The sequence below is a fragment of the Pteropus alecto genome, unplaced genomic scaffold, assembly GCF_000325575.1.
Source record: "Pteropus alecto unplaced genomic scaffold, ASM32557v1 scaffold134, whole genome shotgun sequence".
In the NCBI taxonomy this organism is placed as follows: Eukaryota; Metazoa; Chordata; class Mammalia; order Chiroptera; family Pteropodidae; genus Pteropus; species Pteropus alecto.
Window position 1 is genome coordinate 9,763,178 of NW_006436283.1, and position 22,781 is coordinate 9,785,958.

General features: G+C 35.9%; 1 protein-coding gene across 1 annotated transcript in view; it reads right to left on the reverse strand.

The window, feature by feature from the left end:
- Positions 1–22,781, reverse strand: part of GNA13 (G protein subunit alpha 13) — a 35,516-nt gene that overhangs the window by 12,347 nt on the left and 388 nt on the right. The window contains exon 2 of the mRNA XM_006912281.2: positions 20,242–20,468. Within this exon, the coding sequence (XP_006912343.1) occupies positions 20,242–20,468 (227 nt within the window). The remainder of the gene's footprint in view (positions 1–20,241; positions 20,469–22,781) is intronic.

The following is a 22,781-nucleotide window of genomic DNA, read 5'->3' on the forward strand; positions in this document are numbered from 1 at the left end:
TCATCAGATAAAAATTATTTTGATATATCTGCTACATGTGAAATATTTATACCAGTAAATGCCAAATTAGACTCCAAAGTGAGGGTCCTCGACAACCATGTACCCACAAGATTTTTTGTGGGCTTGGCCCTAACACTCATTTGGCAGCAAAGCCTGACCTGAATTGATGTGAGGTTCTTTATAGTGCTTATTTCTTCTACTTAGTGAAACTATTCAAATGTTTTGCTGCAAAAAATTGGATATTACATAACAAACAATACATGCACTATATTTCCTTTCTGAAATCCAAAAAGTTCTAAATTCCGTAACAAATATGAACTCAAGGATTTATGATGAGAATGTATTCTGTACGCTTTGGTTTTAGATATTTAAAAGACAGAAAGGCAATTCTGTGGCTCTGTGTGACTATATTCTATTTTCAAAAAAAAAAAAAAAGAGAAAGAGAACTGAAAAAAGAAAAATCATCCCTATTTGTTCTTCTCTTGGTACACAAACATAAAAAAAATCTTAAAAGTTCTTTTCATTGAAGCTTCCTGATTTAATTTTCTTCCCTAAGAGGGCATCTTAGATCTTTTGGGTTCAAATTACTACATGTGTTTGTTTATTGGGAATTCCTAATCACACCAAATGGTAATTACCAAAATCAAATGGTAATAATTATAGAAATATGCATATGTTCCTGTTATTAAATTTCAACTTCTACTGAAGGAAGTTTCGTCAGTATTATTTACAAAGTCCTTTGTGCACTACAGACTGTGTTAACATTAAAATATTATAACTTACTTTGACTCATTTCAACGTGTGGATTATCTCTAATATTTGAAGTCCTAAATAAGGTGCCCACTGCCAACCAACTATATTTTGTCTTCTCCTTTACCACTCAGCCAGTATCTATCTATTCAAGGAATATAAATGAAAAAGTTCGTTCATCATTTTATATCATAGATGCTACTGATTCTTTTAGTAAGAAAACAGGGTGGGAGACAAAAGAGGAGGCTCCGCAATGTTTTAATGCAAGTGATTCTGAACTAAAGCCTCATACTGCTGAGAGATCAGGCTGCCCCAAATTACACTACTTTGAAACAAATGATTTTAAACACATACGCACAAGTGCATGCAAATGCACACATGCATGTGAGAACATAAATATGCTATAAAAGGATGAATGTTCTTCTGAATTAGGTAATTTAGGGGAAATTTCTTACAGCAGATTTAGAGTTTGGGGGAAAAAAAGGGAAAACTTATCTTTTTATAATCTCAAAAAAGTTCCAAATTAAAAAATATAAAATGAGTGTTATTTGCGATTTCACCATGAGGGACGTGGAAAATGAATGACATCTCTGTTCTCAGTAAGCCCAAAAGTCTGGTCGTTTGTCACCTTGTTTGTGCTTTAGTGCCCTTATGCAAACTTTATACCTAGTTCAGTGCGTTGGCACCTGGTAGCCTCTTCTCCTTCCTCTCCAAGTGTTTGGTGAATAAAGTATGCATAACTAGGGAAAAATTTATCTCAAATATTTTTTTCTAACAGTTTCAGAAATGATCAAAAGTCTTCTAGCTGTCTAATATTAATATGAAGGGAAAGATGTGAATTCTAGTCTAAACTTCTCTAGGCCTCAATTTAATCAGCAGTAAAATGAGGAAGTTCTGTGATTCAATGGATGATCACTAAGTTCTGCCTTAGGCAACAATTTCAGATTATACAATTGATTTAAAGTTCTTCTTTCCTTAGATCTTTGTGTCTATTAATCTTAAATTCACTTTTGCTGTGACTCATATGTGTCTATTAACCTTAAATTCACTTTTGTTGTGTTGCTTAGTTTCTTGGCTAATACGGAAGAAAATAATTTCACATATTGGGCAAGAAATATTATGTGTTTAAGACACACTTTTTGTTGGTTATAACTTGAGACTCGCTCCATTTTAACTTTTCCCAGTGTTTTATGTTACTGAAGAGAATTTTTAATAAAATTCCCAAGAAAAGCCATTACTACTTTTTAAATTTAAGATGTTTTATGTCATCTCTTAGTTTTTCTTTGTTCAAAATTTTGAGATGACTTTCAAGGTTATTGTAGTAAGCCTGTAAAGTATAAAGTAGCATGGCACTCTGAAAGTCTTCCAGCATTTCTTTACCCTGTGGATATGTAAGTTCCACCTAAACAATAGCATAGCAGCCAGTGGACTTGGGTTGTAGTCACCAGATAGGCTTTGCTATTGACAATGCCAATTAACAATGGTGAGCTTATGTTAACTCAAGAATAGAATGACAGATGATATTAATTAGCTCATGTCCCTTAGAATTTAAAGATTTTATTAGTTCTATAAACTATATATTTTGTATCAACTACACAAAGGTGCATCTAAACTAGAAATGGACTCAGTGTTGCCCCCATTCACAAGAATCATGTAATACAAACATGCTTTCTTTGCTTGCAAAGACAAAACACGTCAGAGACTCTGAGTTTAAAGTAACAGAAAAGCTGAGAAAAAAAAAAAAGAAAAAATATCATTTATTAAACAAATGTGTAAAGATTTATGTGCCTGGTTACTGAACTGGTGACAGTTTTATTCAACGCTCTCTTCTGCAGCGCTAAAACATATTAAGGACTAGATTTAGAATGTACTACTTTTAAAAGGATGTGGAATTTAAGCTGGACAGCCAAAGAATACACAAGAAAAAATTATCTGCTTTTTTAGAATATACTGAAATACTGGCAGCTTTACGTTAGTAGAAAGGGGGCAACTCTACTTATACAATATAGGTACAAAGCAGAGATTTGTAACTTCAAAGTCTGATCTAAACTTCTAAAGTCTGTAGAGATACAAAAAAAAAAAATACATTGTTTTTTAAAAAGGCACACGTATTCTAAAAAGAAGTTTGGCAATATGTAATAGGAGCTTTGAAATGGTCTTCTCACAGTACCACAGAAAAAGCATATGCCAGTGCAAATGGTAGTGAATTACCACCGTGGCAGAAGGAAAGCCTGGTTGAGAGCCACTGGAGTGTTCCTTCCATGTCTATCTAGTCTAAAGCTAGGGTCCTCTGACCATGACCCGCAGGCCAAACCGAGCCCACTGCCCGTTTTGTATGGTCCGTTTCTAAATGGATGGACCAAAAAAAAAAGAAAGAAAGGAAGAAAGAAAGAAAATCAAATGAGTATTCTGTGACTTCTGAAAATGATAGGAAATGCGAATGTCTGTCCACGAACGGAACTGTAAGGGAGCACAGCCATGCCCGTTGGTGTGCTGCCTATGGCTCTTCCCTGCCACAGCAGCCACAGCAGAGGCTCTCTCCGCTCTGCACTACAAACTGCACTGACTCAGTTGTAACTTGAAAATGTGTCAAGTGTCACCAGCATTGCCATACCGTGACTTTTTTACTGCTAGTGCACATTCATTGAAACGAAAAGCAAAAAAGAGGACTCTAAATGTCATGCTTTTTAGGTACAACGGAATGTGGATAATTTTGATATCAAATTAGATAACATTGTTCATTAAGCACTGACATTGTAGCTATGCTAAATAATAAAAAAAAAAATGCACGTCTACATTACCAGACTAAGCACTCTTCAAAATAATCTCAACTCACAGGAAAGCAATGGTCAGAAAACTTACAAAATTTAAAATGAAATAGTTACTCAAAGCAGAATTTCTTCACACAAGTAAAACATGAAAAAAATGAAAGTGCAACCAAAGTAAGCTTCCGAGTAGTTCATATTCGTCAGTCAAGCAAAGACTACCATTTGTTGCTCAGTTGTTTACTTGGAATCGACGCCAAGTTCGAAGTGACTAAAGAACTGGCCTGCATTAACAGTTTGTGCAGAAGGACTACAGATGAGGCTAATTTCAAAGAAGCTGAGAAAACACTAAATCAGTACAACATACACTGTAACATGCTAGGGTGTGTTAAAACTAATGGTGGCAAAACTATGCATGGAGCAGAGAAGGGGTGAATTTACAAAGGTTTCACAAATGGTTATGCACTGTATTATTCACCAGCAAATACTCTGTGGGAAACATGAATTTAGCATGTTACTGATCCAGTAGTGTCAATAATAAATTTAATTCGCTCTCATGAACTTGACCATCATCGGTTCCATAAATGTCAGATACAGAGGTTGAATATGCTGATGTGCCCTATTACACAGTTTGATGGCTTAGTGGAGGTAAATTTTTACTGAGGTTTTTTGAATTAATGAATGATATATTTTTTTTTCTTTCCAAACAAGAACTACCTTCAAATACTAATGTAGACCACTGAGTGCCTTTGGAAATAAACTTTAGGGAAGACTTAATTATATTACTTCACGTATTCGACCCAACATTAAAGCAAAACTTGTACTGTGGTAAAGTAATTTCAACAACTAGCATTATTTGAATCATGAGCAATGTCAAACTGGTGTATACGCTTTATTAGCTGTCAAGTTAACAAGAAGCAAGGCCTCCCTTCTCACACAAATTTGTAGCAGATATGTATTTCCAAAATCAGATTACAGTTCCTGCAGCATCTTTCAGACACCAATGCAAATGCACAGGAAATTTCCATATTTCAAAATCCATTTAACAGTGCACTGGGGAGCTTCCACCTAACCTTCAATGGGAAATGGTTAATTTGCAACATAAATGACATACATGCCAAGAGGCAAACATCAAGAAGAATCTATCATAACTCTATAAATGTCTTCCAAGCAATGACTATGCTTAATTAGAATCATTCACTCACTTGGCAGTATCTATCTATATCAAAAGACATTTTCAAGGATTAGTGTAAAATTTCATTACTGATCAGCATTAATGGATGAACGTTTGCAACTGATTTTGACAGAACACTAAAACTTTGAACCCAATTAAGCAAAATGTTATCCTTCTCCCAAAGAATCCCATTCTTCTCAATAGTAACCTTATATTACAAAGCACTGGATACAATTTCATTATTATATTTTGAATTTCATCAATAAAATTGTGAACATTTGTGTTGTATCTTCTTATATAAATACCTACACGTCTTTAATTTTGTCTCTTGGCACATGAAGTCTAAAATGTCATACTATGTGACCATTCAGAGAAACAGTTTTAACTCCAATTCTAGATCAACAGTTCTTAATCCTAACAGTGCAGACCTGCTTAATGTGCTTGTTAAACCAGATTCCTAGGCCTACCATAAATCCACCAAATCAAAACCTTAAGCTCCAAGAGAAGTAATTCTGACATAGCCATCCCTAGAATCGGTTCAGAGCTGGACATTCATCTTACTAAAAATTGGATTTTATATTAATTTGATCTTTTGGTACTGATTCTACCAAAACAGTGGTTGTTTTTTTTTAAAGCCTTGTAAAAATGCCAGGAATATTAAGTAGATTAGAAACTTACTTGCTTTATCTTATTACAGAAGTAAGTTTCAAGCAACACTTACATTCAATTAGAGCTTACAAATACACATGAGGACTTCATTTGACATATTTAAATTATGAAACATAAATTGTCTATAAACAGAGCTTTCCCTTTCTCTTTTTAAAAACCGATTTGGTAATTCATACATCTTTACTATAGTTCTAGCTATAGTTCCTCTCCACATCCTTAGAGCTTATTTTCAAATGTCCACCATAGTCCACAGCTTTCAAAGCTAACTCTCTGAGACTTTTGTGGTTAAAAATTAATGAACCTGGTACTCCAGTTTTAACACTGTTAAGCTACTATAAAAGCACAACTGAGAAAAACTATTAGAACTGCTACTTATATTTTAGCATATGACTGTGAGGAACTTAAAACCTCAATTAAACTTAAAATTAATTTGCTTCTACAACACAAACTGTGCATGATTGGTAAATAGAGCAATTCAAAGTGTTTAATAAGAAGCACTCTATCTTTTTACCTGGTAAACAGGTAAAAATTACACCGTGGAATGAAAACATCAAATAACATTCAATGGAATGCATACTATAAGTAATGTATCAGATTTTAGTTTGCTACTAAAATGAACTACCATTGTTTAATCTTGTAAAATGTCTAGAATTTAATTGCTGGCCAATTAAGTAGGCTGTAAATGGCAGAAAGTTAACTGTGAAAAAATAAGTCAATAAAAAAAAATAAATCAGTTTAAAAGTATCCCATTTTTATGTGTTAAGGTCCTTTTTGTTATGAGACTAGCACCACAATTTTTGTTTAAAAGTAAGTATGCTAGTACAAGACATTAAAATTCAGAGAAAATCTAGGGCTTGTAGTATTCCAGGTTAAAAATAAATAAAAATAAAATTCAGAGAATATCTGTATTATCGAGATAAATAAACTATAAGAAACTTTCTTTTGAAATCTAAGTGTACATGTGATTCTGAAAATGACAGCGTAACTCAGTTAATATCCAGTTTCTCCCTTATATAGAGAACCAACCACTAGTCCAGAGCTATAAAAAGCAAAACATTTCCTAAAGAAGTACTAGTAAACTACAAAATAGGTCTGTGTTCTCAAATGGCTAAGTCCAATGGTTTAAAGTGGCTTACATACTTTCCATGAATATTAATTCCTTGTATTTGCAAATGTGTACTATTTCAAAGAGGAAAAATCAAGATAGGAAAGAAATCTAAAAATCTGTTTACTCCTTACATTAATTACACCTGTGAGTCAGACTGCCCTATTGTACTGCATCTTTTGCCATAATAAGGTTTTTGTATACCTGTAATATGTCTTTAATGCTCATCAGTCTTAGTGTCCCCAAACGAAGCCTGGTCAAAATGTTTTCTGAATATTTATTAAGCAGGCTTCATTAAGCATATGTCAGAGAAATCTATTCAATAGCAAACATTAATCTGCCTTTAAAAGTGAATGACAGTTTTAAATCAATAATTCACATCTGTATACACTAGTAATTTAAGCCCTGCAAATATCTTGGTGAAGCCACATCTAAGTAAGGAGCCGTCAGGCCAATATTCTATTAACAGACTTTGTGTAATATAAGCTTTTCCATCTAGCATTTATTTATGTAAGTTTTACAGCAAGAATCAAATACCAAATATAAAAAAGGTACAAGATGAAAACGTTTAGGGTTAAAGTTGGTTAATGAATCAAGACTTCATTTCAATGTAAGGAATAGCTAGCAAAGAGAGAAGGTAGTATTTCACATTATTAAAAAACAATTTCCTACCTTATTTGTCCTTTATTGTCTCTTCACATATTTGCATGAAAATATGAAAAATAACATGATATTGCTGCTTACACTATTTGAAATCTAAGATTATAATACTATACTTAATTTCTTAAAGACGGTAAACTTAAAACCAGACCTAATCATATTTAAAGAGTTTGTTCATAGCTTTGAAAATGACTCTGAAAAGATCTTGAAATCATTCTATTTCAAATATACCACCTTTGTAATGGGTTCCATATCGTTCACCCTCTTAATTTTAATTTCAAAGTGAAATACAGTAAAGAGGCTAGCTCCACACACAGGGCAGGCATCGAGCTCTCCTCCCGGTCCTCAGAGCCTGCCATGGAGCAGTTTCACTTCTTTCTTTTACTGCCTTTCCAACATTCTCATTTCGTCTAGTCTTCACGAGGGGCCTATTTGACTGTTCCTTATCACTGAGATGACCTACTTTTTTGTTTAACGACTTTCTGTATTCATTTTTCTCTGGAAAAAAACATAAAGTATTGATGTGACGCATAGCACATGTTTTTAATAAGGGTGATATTGTCATCTTTGTCATTAAAGCATGAAGTACCTTTTTGTTTGGTGCGCCACGAGCAAGACTGTATTTACTTAAACTCAAAGAAATATAAACTTATTTTCTTTTGCTTTGCATTTAGGTCAAAATTATGTAGACTACAACTGAATGAAGAGTTTCAAATTTCTTGCGAGCATTAGCTAGTGCATCACTTAAAACTTCCAAAAGAGCTAAAATCAGTTACAATATAAACCACTGCAATATTTGAAAACAGTTTTTCAAATTAAATACTTTTTCAGATTAATCTAAGAGTTTATAATAGCCTAAGTTGAATACCATACCTGTTGAATGTAGACAATTAATTTCAATTATTTCTTGCATATAAGCTATAAAAACAAACTAGTGAGAAAAATTATAAATAAGAGATTTTTGGAATTATCACTTTGTTTTGTAAACTGCCCTTTCCTTGCCATTGCTCACAAATTAATAAATTCCTTTCTATGTCAATTTTTTTCAATTAGACTTATCACTAAAATAATTTAAGGCCAATAATCTTAGTTTCTCTAAGAGTATTCCTATAGTCCCAGCAAATTCCAACTCATACATAATAAAAATGTGCAATGTAGTTTAGTAATTCTCCTTCTACAGAAGTCACAAAAAAGAGCCTTATTTTATTGTTTCATCCTAGAGAGAAGAGAAAAAACTTAGTTATATGTCTAATAAGCATTTGATACATATGTATTTTATGTATATGTTATCTAATTACAAGCTACTCAATTTTGTTATCTTAACAAAGTATCAATTATTCTCAAAAGGCTTTATAAGAATTATAGCCCCTTCTTTAAAATAATACAGGTTTCAGAGTGGAGGCCAGCATTTAAGTCTTCTCTTAAAAATGAAACAAATTTTAAATGTGAGGAAGGAGTTTACTGCAGAGATGGGCTAGCTTTCACATGATAACATAATACTCGAAAGTATAGATAGCAACATGGCAAGATTTATTCCATATTTATTCTATGTTACCATTTAGTATCACCACTTTCTGTTCATTAAAAAAAATACAGGAAAGAATTTTCCATTTAAGTCAAATTTTCACATCCATTTCTAGAAGAATGCCTTACCAGTTCTCTGAGAAAATCACCTCCTCCAGGAAATGCTAATGTTGTAACACTAAATGAACAGGATATAAAACTGTACAGAGAGTACAGAAGAGTTTACCCCGGCACCCAATCTTGTATTCAAATACCGGAAGGAAAAGACACCAAAAGGTCAGCAAAGATGTCTCTGGGTAACAGTGGCTAACTGAATGATTTTCTTCAATGGATATATGTTTTAAAATTTAAACTTTAAAAACAAAACTAATTTGCATTCTGGAGTCAGTAATTCCCTCAAAAACCAACTTTCCTGCTTTTCAGTTTTCACATTAACACTAAAAAGCTTAAGAGTTTTGACAAATTCCTCAAAGATAAAATACTTTTCTGAAAAGGGTCAATCATATACAATATCAATAGCATATAAAGAAACATTTAGCTTTACCAGAACTAGAAACTTTCAGTAATAAATATTTGATTCTCCCCCCTCAAAACAAAAAACACAAAAAAACAACACACACACAAAAAACCCAATTGTTAAGAAGAAAAAAAATGCTGTTTTCCAACACCAGGTCCTACTTCCCAAATACAGTTTCAATTCCCCAGCTATCTAAATACAGGGGCCTATAAGAGCACTTCACAATACCCAGAAGTCTTGTGATGAACACCAAGTGAAAAGTCCTGCTCTATAATGTGACAACAAATCCTGAAATCCCCACAACTCAAACATTACACAATAATCAATATTAATTAACACTATCAACATTAATAAAGCAATTCCATGCCTAAGATTACACAGCAGGTGAGAAGAAAACCTAGATCACTTTATTTCCAGTTTAAGAGTTCAATCCATCATCCCAACCTCTCTCATGAGCACAGAAGCTCCACAACCAGCATTATCTTCCTTTCCCCATCCACTAAGCCATCATATCAAGACAGCAAAGCAATGCAACCTGGGAATGTTTCTAAATACTGATGAAGGTGAGTAGCTCAAAATTTATAGTCATATCAGTTCCTGTTTCCAAGTCACTGTTTGGTTAATTGTGTTACTAAGGAATGCAGGAAAGCATGGTTGATAGTGAATATCAGACATGGACTACGGAGTCCTGCAGCCTTGAGTTTGAATCATGGCTCTCACCAAAACAAGCTGTAATCTTAACTTCTATGGACCTGTGTTTTATGTGCAAAATGAAGTAAACTGGACTATACGCTCTCTTGCGTCTTTTCTAGGTTAGTAAACACTTAATGATTCTGCACGTTCTTGGCAGAAAAGCAACAAATGCAGCATTTATCATGATCATTTGCAACCACTGTTGGGTTGACTATCTGTTCCCACTAGATCGAGAGCCTCCATTAAGATAGCCACACAGGCAGTTCTTCGGTCCCCAGGGCCTACTCAGCCCAGATACAACATGGGACAGGTATTCAATACATATTTGCGGAAAGAACAAAGAAATGAATGAGTGCCATGTGTATAACTGATCAAGTTATTGCCCTCACTAAATAAGAAATGGTCGTAAGTAAAACAATCAAGTACAAAGTGAAAAAGTCTGTGTTTGCCTGGCCTAACAGATTAATGATATTAACTCTTCTTCTGAGAGTGAGATTCAAAGAAACTGCTTAATAAAAGCACAATGTCCTCCTGAGCTTTAAAAAATCCATTTACTAAGCCAGGTGGTTGAAAGTACTGCAGAAAGGAAATGAGGATAGTCAGCTGAATTTCAAGCAGAACTTCTCTACTTCCTCACCTTTCTTCCCTTTCCCAGCCCTCCAGCCTGGCTTCTCCCTTCACCATGTCACATGCCACAGTCAGCAATAATCTCTCTCTTGCCAAAATAATGGACATGTTAGTCTTTACAAAACCTCTCAGGGGCATGTGGCACTGTTAGCCATGTTTTTCTTCATTGAAACGCTTTCTTAGCTTCCACAGCATTAAATGTTCCTGAATTTCTCCTACCTTTCTGGCCATTTCTGCTGGCATCTCCTCCTCTGAACATTCTCAAAAGGTTGATGGTTCCTCAAAACTCTATTTTGAGCCCTAATCTCATTTTATATCCTTTCCCTGAATAATTACACGCATTCTAGAGACTTTAAATATCACCTGAATACAAACGACTCCTAAATCTCTACCTCTAGCCCAAAGCTCCAATCTGGATTTCAGACTTGTGTATTCAACCTTCTACTTGAGTCCACATGTATGTCTCACACAGATCTCAATCTAATATGCCCATGTTAAAGCCTTAATCTTCCCCCTCAAATTCTTTTCTTGCAGTCTATTCATTACATTAAAAAGCACCATCATCCACCTGATTGTTAAAACCAGAAACCCGAGTCACTTTTAACATATGCCTCTCTCCCTCCTCTCATATCTAATCTATTAGAATCCCAGTGATTTTCTCGATAGCATACTCTAACACTTGAATCCAGTCTTCTCTATATCTCTATGGCTACCACCTAACTCTGGAACTGCTCAGCAGCCAGAACAGTGCAAAGATTCTCGACAAATATTTACTGTCTTCTCTCCTCACTTCTCGCCAATCCCCATACTCCGGCAAGCTTTCCCCACCTTAGGCCCTGCACACATGGTTCCCCTTCGTATCGAACTCTTCCCTCTCCTTGCCTGGCTGAGACTTTCTTACCCACAAGGTCTTAAATGTCCACTGCCTCAGACCATCCTCTTGTTCTGTCATTGCTTCCTTTTCTTTTCCTTCAGAGCATTTATCACATGTGGGATTATGTGTTTGCCTATTTAACATAAATTCCTCCGACTAGCATCTTAGATAGATGGGAACAGAGATTACTTTCATTTGGTTCACCAGCATATACCCAGCCCGAGAAAAAGTGCCTGGCTCATTAATAGGTACTCAATACCATGTTACTGAATGGCTGCAGAAAGCTGCCAGTTAACCATTATCTGACCTGTTAAAGAATAACAGACCCCCTGAGATTTGCTAACCAAGGCCTTCTTGCTCTCATTGCCTTTGACATCTGCTCTTCACTTAATCCCTATTATTTTTGAAGCTGTAGCTAATAAAGACAGTTCTATTGTAAATTTGTAAATGTGACAAGTTATAACAGTTAAAAATAGCAAATCGTTTGTACTGCAATATTTTAACTCAATAGGCTAAATCACGTTACTCTTTTTTTTTTTACTATTCAATTAGAATAAACGGTATTTGCAGCTTTGTGAATATACAGCATTCGATTACTTATTAGTTTTTAGAAATCAATAAAAATGAATTTAGAGACCGTCTTACATTTGAAAATCAATTTGTCTAAAGTATAATCACGTATATCTTCTCACTTACTGGGCCTCCTGTAGCAGAGTTGAGAGTCTCTCTAGCAACTTGGAAAACCTAGTGCAGTTGCTCATTGCTAATAGCTCCCAGGAATTTTTCTTTCCTTTAAATTATCAGTAAATGGATACAACCACACTTCACATCATGAAGCCTAAATGAAAAATGCATGATGCTTAAGATGACAAATTCTCTATACAACTTCTATTGAGGCAGTTTGTCCTATTTAACAGAAAAACAATTTTAAAAAAGATTACCCAGGGAATAGGAAAATAACCAGAATATTGAAGAGGAAAGTGAAAGTCTTTTGCCCCAATTATTCATTATTCCACCTTTTTCTTTAATCTTTCTAGAAGAGTTAAAAGAGAAATGTCCTATTAACAGGCTAAACATAGCTGCTCCAGTTCAAAGAACCCAAAGAAGCTGTTATACTATTTTTTGGGGGTGGGGGTGGGGCGGGGGATTTAGAAAAGTTTTGTTTGTTGGCTAACATTGTTTTTAAATGCCAAAATCAATAAAATGTTTTTTCTTTAGGAGAGTAAATTTGAAATTTGTTAATTTGCTCCATGAGAAAAAAATAGGAATTCTATTAGACTGTTTTTAGTTTTTTGTTGTTTCTTTTACCAAAATGGTCAAAAGTTATAAAATATCTTAAAAAGTAACATGGCATCTTAAAAAAGCATTCTGCATTTTATAAATATAAAAAAATTTTTTACTTTGGAAAAAGAAACCAAAATACCCTCTTTAACCCAAGTACTAGCAAAGCCTCTGCCCATCACGGGACAGGAAATGGCAGAAAAGGAAAGAATATACCTGTGTGCGGGTGGAGGGTCACGAAAGGGGAGGAGGGAGAGAAGAAAAGCAGTACATTCAGTGGGAGTGGCAGAGCACCTGCACACATGCCAAAGGCATCTCACCACACCTCCAGCAGGAAGATAAGGATTTGTCTAATTTCACCTATACCTCAAATTGAAAATCAAGCAAAGTAACATGAGAAGGTAACAAGAACCAACGTAGTATGAAAATCTCAAATCTCTCTTATTTATGCTTTATTAGAGACAACATAAGGTCTAATGAGAATGTAAATCATATTCTGTTATTTAGAATTCAGAATTTTTTTATACTGGTAATCAAGTTTAGAGTTAATCAAATCAAAGCTTACAGTACCTTATTTTTAAAAAAGCTACTTATGGTTTATGCACATATGGCTAAATAATGTTAATTAATAATATGATTAATGTGTGTCAAGTACTGTGCCAAAAACTCCGCATGTGTTATCTCATGTAATCCATACAATACTAGGTCCCCCAATCGTCCTTACTTTATAGTTGAGAAACAGAAATTCAGAGACACTGAGGGATTTGCTCAAGTTCACCCAGTGAGTGGCACAGCTAGGACACGAATTCTGGCTGCCCATTTAGTTCTACTTTATCCCACTGCATAGTAGAAAACCATATCAAAATTTAAGGTCATCATATTAAAATCATTTGTAAATGTTTTACAATATGTAAAGTCAATCAACAAATTTGAATGTGGTTATTTTCTAATTTGCCTGGAAGACACCAAGTTTCACGTAGCAAAACACGGCTCTTGTGACGGAGACCAAAAATCAAAATAAATCAACAAAGAGTAATTCTACTCAAGTATTTGCATCTATCATAGAGTAGTTGGGGATGAAAAGTGCACCAACTACACTGAAAATTTTTTTTATTTGATTTGCCAGAACAGATATTAAATTTGAAAGATTAAGATAAAATAACTGCTATCACTGTAGCAGACTGGTAACTTTAGCAAAGGCCACTGAAGTCAGTTCTCAAAACAAAACTATTTCCTTGATCCATATCAGCTCATTCTAATAATGCTCTGCTAATATGGATGAAACAAATTCTCTTGAAAAAAAAGGCATCCTGCAAAAAAAAAAAAAAAAGTTCACCGTATACACAAAAGTGAATTGTATCATGTAGCTAGAAAAAAATGAAGTTCTTTCAAACAAGGAAATAAAAATCACTGTTAATTTCCAGAAATACACACTTAAAAAAGTAGGTAGTTTCTAACTGGAACAAAAATTTTCAACAAACTGCACTCTGGAATGCTCCTAAGTAGTAGGAAACCTGTGACAATCACACGAGAAACACTGCAAAGCAGCTAAACGGAAGTAACAGAATAAAAGTGTTCTGCTATCCCCTTCTCCAAACTGAGAGCAACTGCAGGCCAGGTCAGTGCCCATTTCCAAATGACACTTTCCTACAACAATATGTGGCTTCCTTTCAGGTAACTGGCTGTCATTAAACTTTTATTTTTCAGGGTACATTAAAAACCATGTCCACAATAAAATAAAAATAAATAAAAACCACGTTCATTGATGGAACATCAGTTGAGGATCTCTAGTAGTACATTTGGTTTTCAAGGAAGTCAAGACTCAAACAGCCTTTACCATGATGAATGGTGGTTAGGATGAACTAACTGTACCACTCTAAGTTAGTAAGTTTACCATTAAATGTCTTTTAAGATTATTTATATCGTAACTACAAACTAAGTTAATAAAGTAAAAAGGGAATGGCACAAGGATATTATGAAAGTTCAGAATATAAACAGAATGTGACTACCAATGCAATACTATGTATTCTGAATACAACCTTATATGCATTTAAAATAATAATGTGCTAGATCTTATAAGGGGAGTGGTAATATTTGGGTGTATGAGTGTTGGTCAAAAGAGGCTGGAAATGAAAGGAAAAAAATGCTCCATGGATATATTTTAGTTCTTGCAAAATGGCTTAGTGGCCAGTGCTGTGGACCAGGAGTTGGTCTGGGTTCCAGGGTCTATCCTACCATCATTTACTAGCTCTGCTTTCTGAAGCATCAAGAAACCTACCTGCATTTGAATTTTTTAACCTGTGAAATGGAGACAATAACATATATTTTATTTCTCTTTCATTTTTAAAGGATGATGTGATGATGTATATGATAGAGCTTTGAAAAGTACAATAAAACATAAGGTATTAAAAAGTGATATAATTTTCAGCACTTTAATTTTCTGGAGGAAGAAATTGGCACTGGTTTGGAGCTAAAATGACCAGATACTTCAACTTAGTTGGGCTACTCCCTATTTGTGAAAGGTCAAAGGGAATAACAATCTAGGGAGTCCTTTGACCATTATGCTTTTGTTAAAAGCAAGCTCGCGAATCTTTCTCCTGGGTTAGGTCCACTCTCTAATAAAGAATTCTGAAACTAATACCTGGTTTTCATAACAAAATGATTTCCTTGCTTCATCCCTTAGTTGTTTAACAAACATTTTCAGAGCAACATAAATTGCTGTACCACTAGCTTTGTTTAGCAATAAAAGGTTATACAGAAACCAGCAGTGTTTTACAAACCCCCTTCAGCACCTAGAGCCCACACATACCAGCTTCTACTCCCCCACCCCAAAATAAGATATAAACATGAACGCATCGATATTACACAACACGTCAAGGCATATACTTGTGTATGCATGTATATGTGTACATGTGATCTCAGGAAGTTGTATTATGCACATGGCAAGACAGCCTCCCTGTTTTTGATGTCAACAGTACTACAGCACTGGGCTCCCGAGGTCTGGATAAATGCAACCACTCTGACATCTGATCAAATTCACCAACAGGAAATTCTATCTATAGAGACCTGAATTTTAAAACCTCTACAATCTCTTAATGTTATATATAATGTTTATGTTATATAAGCTGAAATATTTTACCTTAGCCCTAGAATCAGTTAGATAACAGGTGTTTAGCAACTTGAAGTCAAAGTCCTGTTTTGATTTTATTCATAGAAAAAATGAACCAAATCCTTCAACAGAAACATAATAATAGTTCACAACTAAAAGCAGTAATTGATTCACTTTTTAAAGCAACTCTAAATTAGGCTTAAAGAATAAACCAATGCCTCTAACTCTATAGTACTTCAAACTCATGCTGCAGTACAAATAAAGAAATAAACATTTTACCACGGCCTGAAGTTCTTATTTTACTTAACACTCAGCTCTTTTTTAGCAGCCAATGCATGAGATTAAATAGTTACTTTGTTATACAGACTGAAGGAACTCTGTCTTAATGAATAAGTTACATAGGCTTAGAGAAAATTATCAAGTACAAACTGTACTACTTAAGAAAAATTAAGTCTAACTGAAGGTACCATGATAAACAGTTCTGGTTTCAGGGACTACAAAGAAAGACTGGTCATTACAGGAAGTTGTATTAATGCTGACAAAGTTAAAGTGTTTATAGAAACTATGAAGCTCTAGAGTGTTCCTTCCAGTGGAACACTCTATATAACCAGTTCTATAAAATTTTGCTTACATTTCTGTACAAATAACTATAATTGGCAGTGATTCCTAGTCATTTTGTTAGTTTTGCTACAGAGTTCCAGTTGTACCGTTTCCCAGCCAACCCTGGACCCCCATTTCTTTAGTCATCTAACTTAACCAAATTCCCTATTGTCACATAAGAGGTTTTTCTAAAGAGAGGGTGTCTCGTTAGTGTAATGAGAGGCTATATATAGTGAATGTACAGCCAAAGCAGAGCATTACAAACATTGAATCTACTACTAAAAGAGACCACTTCTTGGGATTTTTATCCTCAGTGTGCTAGTTTATAAAAACTAGAATGGCACCTTAATATATTAGATTCTTTTTCCACAGTAAGCTATTTAGCTGAGCCATAATGAAACTAACCAGAAAAGGAAATGTTTGCCTTTGAGAACTTGGGGAAAAAAACTTTCATGTTTGCACCGAAGTTATTACTAACAAACGAATGGCCTGCTAAAAACCTAAGCTGTGATATCACTACCCTATCCCTTGTCCCAAAAACTGATTACAGGGCCGTCGCTCATCTTAAACAAAAAAGGCATAGAGAGGCTTAAAAAAACTCTCTCCATTTTCTTGCCCTTCAATTTGCATTAATAAGTTTAATAATTAATTCAATTTGCATTAAGTTTAATCATTAGTTAAAACAAAAATGGTTCATTTTATCTAACTCCTATTTCCCCCGATGTTTACTTTTTCTATCAAAGAGTCAAGAATATACATTGTTAAAGAAAATGAAAAAAAATTATGATTCTGTAATACAAGCATGTCCCACCTCCTGGAAAATTAACAAACTAGCATAGAGAAATAATCTATATTTCCTGGAAGGAACTTAATGTGGGATTTTTTTTTCTAGAAGAAACTTATAATTCAGAATGTTTAAAAAATGAGGAAATAAAATAAGTGTCAGGCCCCATGCTAGTGAGAGAAAAAAAACAAGAAAGACACACCAAAGGAGCTTCTACTTCAGTGGGAGACCCAAACGCGACTGCAAATAATTCGAACACAGGCAAGTAGATGAGCGTTAGAAAACAAGCAAACCGTGGAGAGCACACGGAAGAAAAGGCAGAGAGGCATTCCAGCCAGGATGACTGCGGAAAGCTTCGACCCTAGGGCACGGTTCCTCACTGTGGCCAAGGAACGAATTCATCCAAAACACCTATGGCTGTGGCTAAAAATTCAGATCACTGCGTCCCATCTCAGATTCCTGAATCAGATCCTCTTGTGAAGTCTCAGAATGTTTTTTTGTTTTGTATCTAACAAGCATTCCAGTGAATCTGATGCAAGGGGTCCATGAGCTACATTGCCTCACTAAAACCTGATTACCACTGTTCTAAGTGAGTGGTAGGACCTAATGAACGGACACACCCTGGACACACACTGACGGGAGGGATTCAGTGAAGACAGCCATGGAAATGGAACATCAGGGTCTGTGGGAATTGAGGAGTTACACGGTACATGCAGTGGTCAAATGAAACATATTGTTGGCATCACACGAAGGTGAGCTAGCTAGTCCTGACTCACATAAAGAGGTTGAACTATGTTCTGCAGGCAATGGCAAATGAGCAAAGCTTTCTGTGCAAACTCATGTTAATTTGACCAAGATTACCTGGGATTATAAGCAACAGGTACCAGAATAATGGAAAGGAGAAAATGGAAGCAATAGACTTTGCAGGAGTAGAAAAGACAGGACTTGGGGATCTGCTGTATACAGACAAGTGAAGGAACTGAAGATGACTTTGAGAAAAATTTTAAATGAGTCAAGTGCCTTCTCAGTCCACCATTACACGCCAAGTACCACACCACATCCAAAAGTATGAGAGCCATTAATTCGATGTAATAATTCAGCACCTACGATACGTGCCAGGTGTCATTAATAATGCTGCAGATACACACAGGAAAAAAATGCTTTTTTTCCAAGAATTTAAAATTAGATCTTGCCCTGTTCCTCTTTTCTTGTGTCCCTACTTTGTATCAAGAAAAAGTATGTCTGGAACTTGTCTCTCCCTGCCTGTGACGCCTTCTTTGCTCTCACAGCATTAGCTGGCTCAAGTCAAGAACATGCAAAGTCCTCATCCTGAGTGGTTTTCCCTACTTGTTCTTAATGGTAAGTAAACATTTAGGAATGCTTTCTCCACAATGACAAGACAGTCTTGACATGAGGCTCTTAGACATGAAGGTCCAAACTGAAGAAGTGTCAGTGAAGTCCACCCTCAACTGAATGGACTTATGGAACTTTCCTACAGAGAACTTTAGAGTACAGTCATTTATTCATTCAGCCTTATGTACTATATGCTGTTACAGATGAATGTTTCTTCTCTGACCTGGAAGGATATCATCCTGAGAACACTTAGAGTGGAAAGTGTGGTTTGTTGAGAAAACGAACTAAGAAGAAAAGAGAATAAGCAGCACTTAAAAACAGGAGAGAGGGTGAAGGGAGACAAGGGTTGTGTGGAGGAATTTATGCAAGACTACCAAGAATAACATAACAAATACTGACCAAAGGACAAAAATTAACCATAAGTCTGAGGTTTGGATGGCAGTCACTTATCAAGTTAAATTAATAATTTTCAACACATACTACTGCCAGCTACTCAATCACAATAATAACGTGAGAAAGTCTCTGCCTTTCATTAAGGGACAAATTACTTGATAAGATACATACACCAAAGAAAACTATACAAAACAGCACATAATCAAGTACTAGGCTGTATGACGTGCAGGAGAGCCATAATTCAGAGAAAGAAAAGATTCAGGTATCAGTTTTAGAAAAAGCTATCAAACACCTTTCTAGAACTTTTAATAGCCAAGACTGTTGAGTACAAACGGTAATAGCAAAGACTGCTGGCTGTACCTCATTTTGTAGCCACACTCCAAAATGTGGATCATTTTAATGCCAGTGACATCATCAAACAACTTTCTAAGCAGTTTCATTTTTAACTGTCACTTTATTTTGACTATATTACAGTGAAACACTTTAGATCTAAACTACCTCCAAATTGCATACAGTCTAGATTGCTATCATTCCTGGGATCTTTCCAGTCTTTGGCAAATAAAACCTAGCATACAATCCAAGCATTCACAATTAAATTACAAAGCACTTGATTTTAAAAAAAATCTATTTCAATTATCTTTGGATTTTTAACCTAGATTGAATCCTTTCTCTTCCACCCTCCCTTCAAAGATTTGTAACAGCTACAATGTTTTATGGGTACTCTTGTTTAAGACGAAGTAGAAAAAATATATATATAATAAATTCTAGGTGTTTCCCATGTGAAAACAGAGATCCAAAAAATAACGAAGGTTTTTTTGTTGTTGCTTAAGAAGGAACATTTTGTTAAATGTGCTTAAAAGCCTTAAAAAAAAAAAAAAAAGCAAAAACAGAATGCAAATATATAAAAAGCACAATGACAAACATTAAGGACTTTAATCTCTCTCTACATTAATATGCATCATAAAATGAGTACCTCTAAAGACTAAACAGCACATGTGAATCTAGTTCAGTTATTAACTCTTAGTTCAAGAGTAAAAGGTCGATTTTTTAAAGAATAAATATTATTGCTGTAATTGGGAGGAAATTCCTTTCAAAAGTACAAAATTAGAAGTACCTACAAAAATCATTATGATCTTACTTTCAAAAAGGAAAATGACCAATTAAATGTAATAGCTTCAAATCTATAGGGTTTACCTCATTTTTATCTTCTTTAGTAAAAAGCTCATCTACATAGCTATCTTAATTTCTAAGACTACAGTTCTGCACAGATATATTATATTGTGGAAGTCAGTGAAAAGGGTGTGCTAGACTCAGATATTAATAAATATCATTAAACTAAAATATTTCAAAAGAAATCTCTTACCAGCTGAAATTCTCGACGCCGGTCATAGGCATTCTGTATGCCGCTGTCTGCCCATAACGCTCTTATAGCCGGAAGATATTGTAAAAAAACTCGAGTTTCCACCATTCCCTGTGCCGCCAGGGTGGACCGGGTGTCAAATGACATCATTTTGTCTCCGTTGAGCTGGTTTGAGTTATCTCCCCAAGGAATATGAAGCTTCTCTCGAGCATCTACCAGCACCCTCATACCTTTGTTAAAAAAAATAAAAAGTGACAGGAGTCATTAGTCTCACAGATTCTATTCCAATATTATTTTCCTAAACTTCTTAATTATTCCAGGTCCACCCGCTCCAAAAATGGAAACCAACATCAAAACAGACACCTGTAACTTCTCAGAGCTTAAAAAACTAAATTATTCAGTTATGTAAAAATTTATAAAATAACTTCAGAGTAGAAAGTATTCACAAGAGAACCAAAACTAGTGAAAAGAAATTATGCTGCAGAGCCTGATGTTCAGGCTCTGAAGAAAATGGCTGCAACCAACATTTTCTGAGACCCCCCCAAAAGACATTTATTTATGAAATACCAAGAACCAAACATTATTGCTGTGTTCTATTTGGTCCCTGCGCTCCCTGCTTATTTAATCCAACACATTGGAGTCGTCTAGGAACACATTCAAAACTCAAAAACCTGTCTCATACCAAGTTTCAAATAAGTGTAAGTCACAAGATGGCCTTAGGTTTCCCTAAAAGGGTAGAGGACCAAATGCGAAAAATACATAAAAACATTTCAACTCATAGAGATTAGTTCAAAAGAGTATTTCTATTACTAAACTGTTACTTTTGGTCCATAACAGTCACATAACTATCAAGAAGTCATTTAGATAACTGAAAAACTTTTGCTGTTAATTTTCTGATCATGTCAGCCCCAAAAAAGTAGGTGTCTAGTGACTTCATCTCATAATCAATGCTCAAAGTAGGTCACACTTAGGATACATTTAAGAACCAGGTGTTTATCTGGCTCATAATCAGTTAACATGTCGACTCAATTCACTAACATAATTCCTTATGTTCAGCTGCATCAGGATACAAAGGTACCTTCAATTAACCGCTGGCAAGGCGGAGTCTGTGGCCTTGAAAGAGACTTTAATTAGTTTTGTACTAAACATTAAGATAGGATAAATACGACTGTTTTGCACAGCTTAACTACAACGGTACTAGGACTCAGAGCTCCCCATGGTCTGTGAGCTCCTGACTTAGTGCTCTTCTGCTGTCACTACTACCCCCCAAAACTTCCTCCAACGCAACAGTTTTCCTTAACTCAGTCTTGGGAGAGAAAACTGACCTGAAAGGGGTTGCTTAGATAGTTCCAGAAGAACAACAAAATCACATTTAAAAAAACACTCCTTGAAAAGACCTGAAATCTGTTGCAAACTCCTACATAATTGCTACTCAGGCGAAATAAGGAGAATCTGGATGCACCTGAAGTACCAGGCTCCGTATCTCAATTTTGCCAAAATGCTTTTTTTCATAAAGTAGAAAATATCTGATACTAAGAAAGATAAGTGCTAATTATCGTTCAAATGACAAAAGAAAAACCATCTTCTCTAATTCAGAGCCCAGAAATAAAATTCTTGTGTATTTTTCACTTAAGAACAAAATTTAATTTTTAAACATTTCCAAATAGCAACAGTGTCTATGACCCAAACTGACACTAATTCACTGACTACCTGTACAGGCTCCATATTACTTTTTGGCCAAAGATTCTTTCTTTCGATGCACAATTTAAATAATAGCAAGTGGTGGTACCCCCTGCACCCCCCGCCCCACCCCGGCCGCTTGCTCCCGCCCCCAGTTATTAAGCAAAAAACGAGAGTGGAACGTGTTGCATAGTGATTACAAGCAAACATCCTGCCCGACCGTGACACTGGGGAGAAAAACCACGGATGCTAACTTTTTTAGACTAACTGTATGGGTCTACTCTTTCGAGATGCCAGAACAGTAAACATGTCACCCTCAGGTTTCACATCCTTGCCCAAAAGGGACCAGGGGCTACCAACCTTCGCCCTTGACCAAAGTCTCGGGCAAAAGTTTCCTTATTGCGACGGTTCCAGAACTCCCTTGCTCAGGAGACGACCAAGAAGGCAGGGAGATGGGAGCAGACCGACCCCATGTGACTTGGGTCACCCACCCAGGGCGGCAAGGCTGGGCAGGCAGCGCCGGGGTGGTGGGTGGGGTGTAGGGATGGGGATGGCTCTCGGGTCTTCCTGCCCCGTCTGGAGGGAAGATAGGAGAGGGCACCCCGCACCCCGGGGCACCCGGCTAGCCTCACTTCCCTCCGGGAGGAAACAAGGCAAGCAGTGGGGTGGGGGGTGCAGGGTGGGGGACCTGCCGTGCCGCCCACCCGGGCGTCAAGAATGAAAGCGGGGCGCCCGAGCGTGCCCAGGACAAGGGCACTCCTGGCAGGCAGAACCAGTACCCGGGGCGCGCCCCCTTCCCGCCCGCCCGTTGGGCCCGGTCCTCTGCCAGGCACAGAGAGAACGAGGGCGGTGCCCGGCCCCAC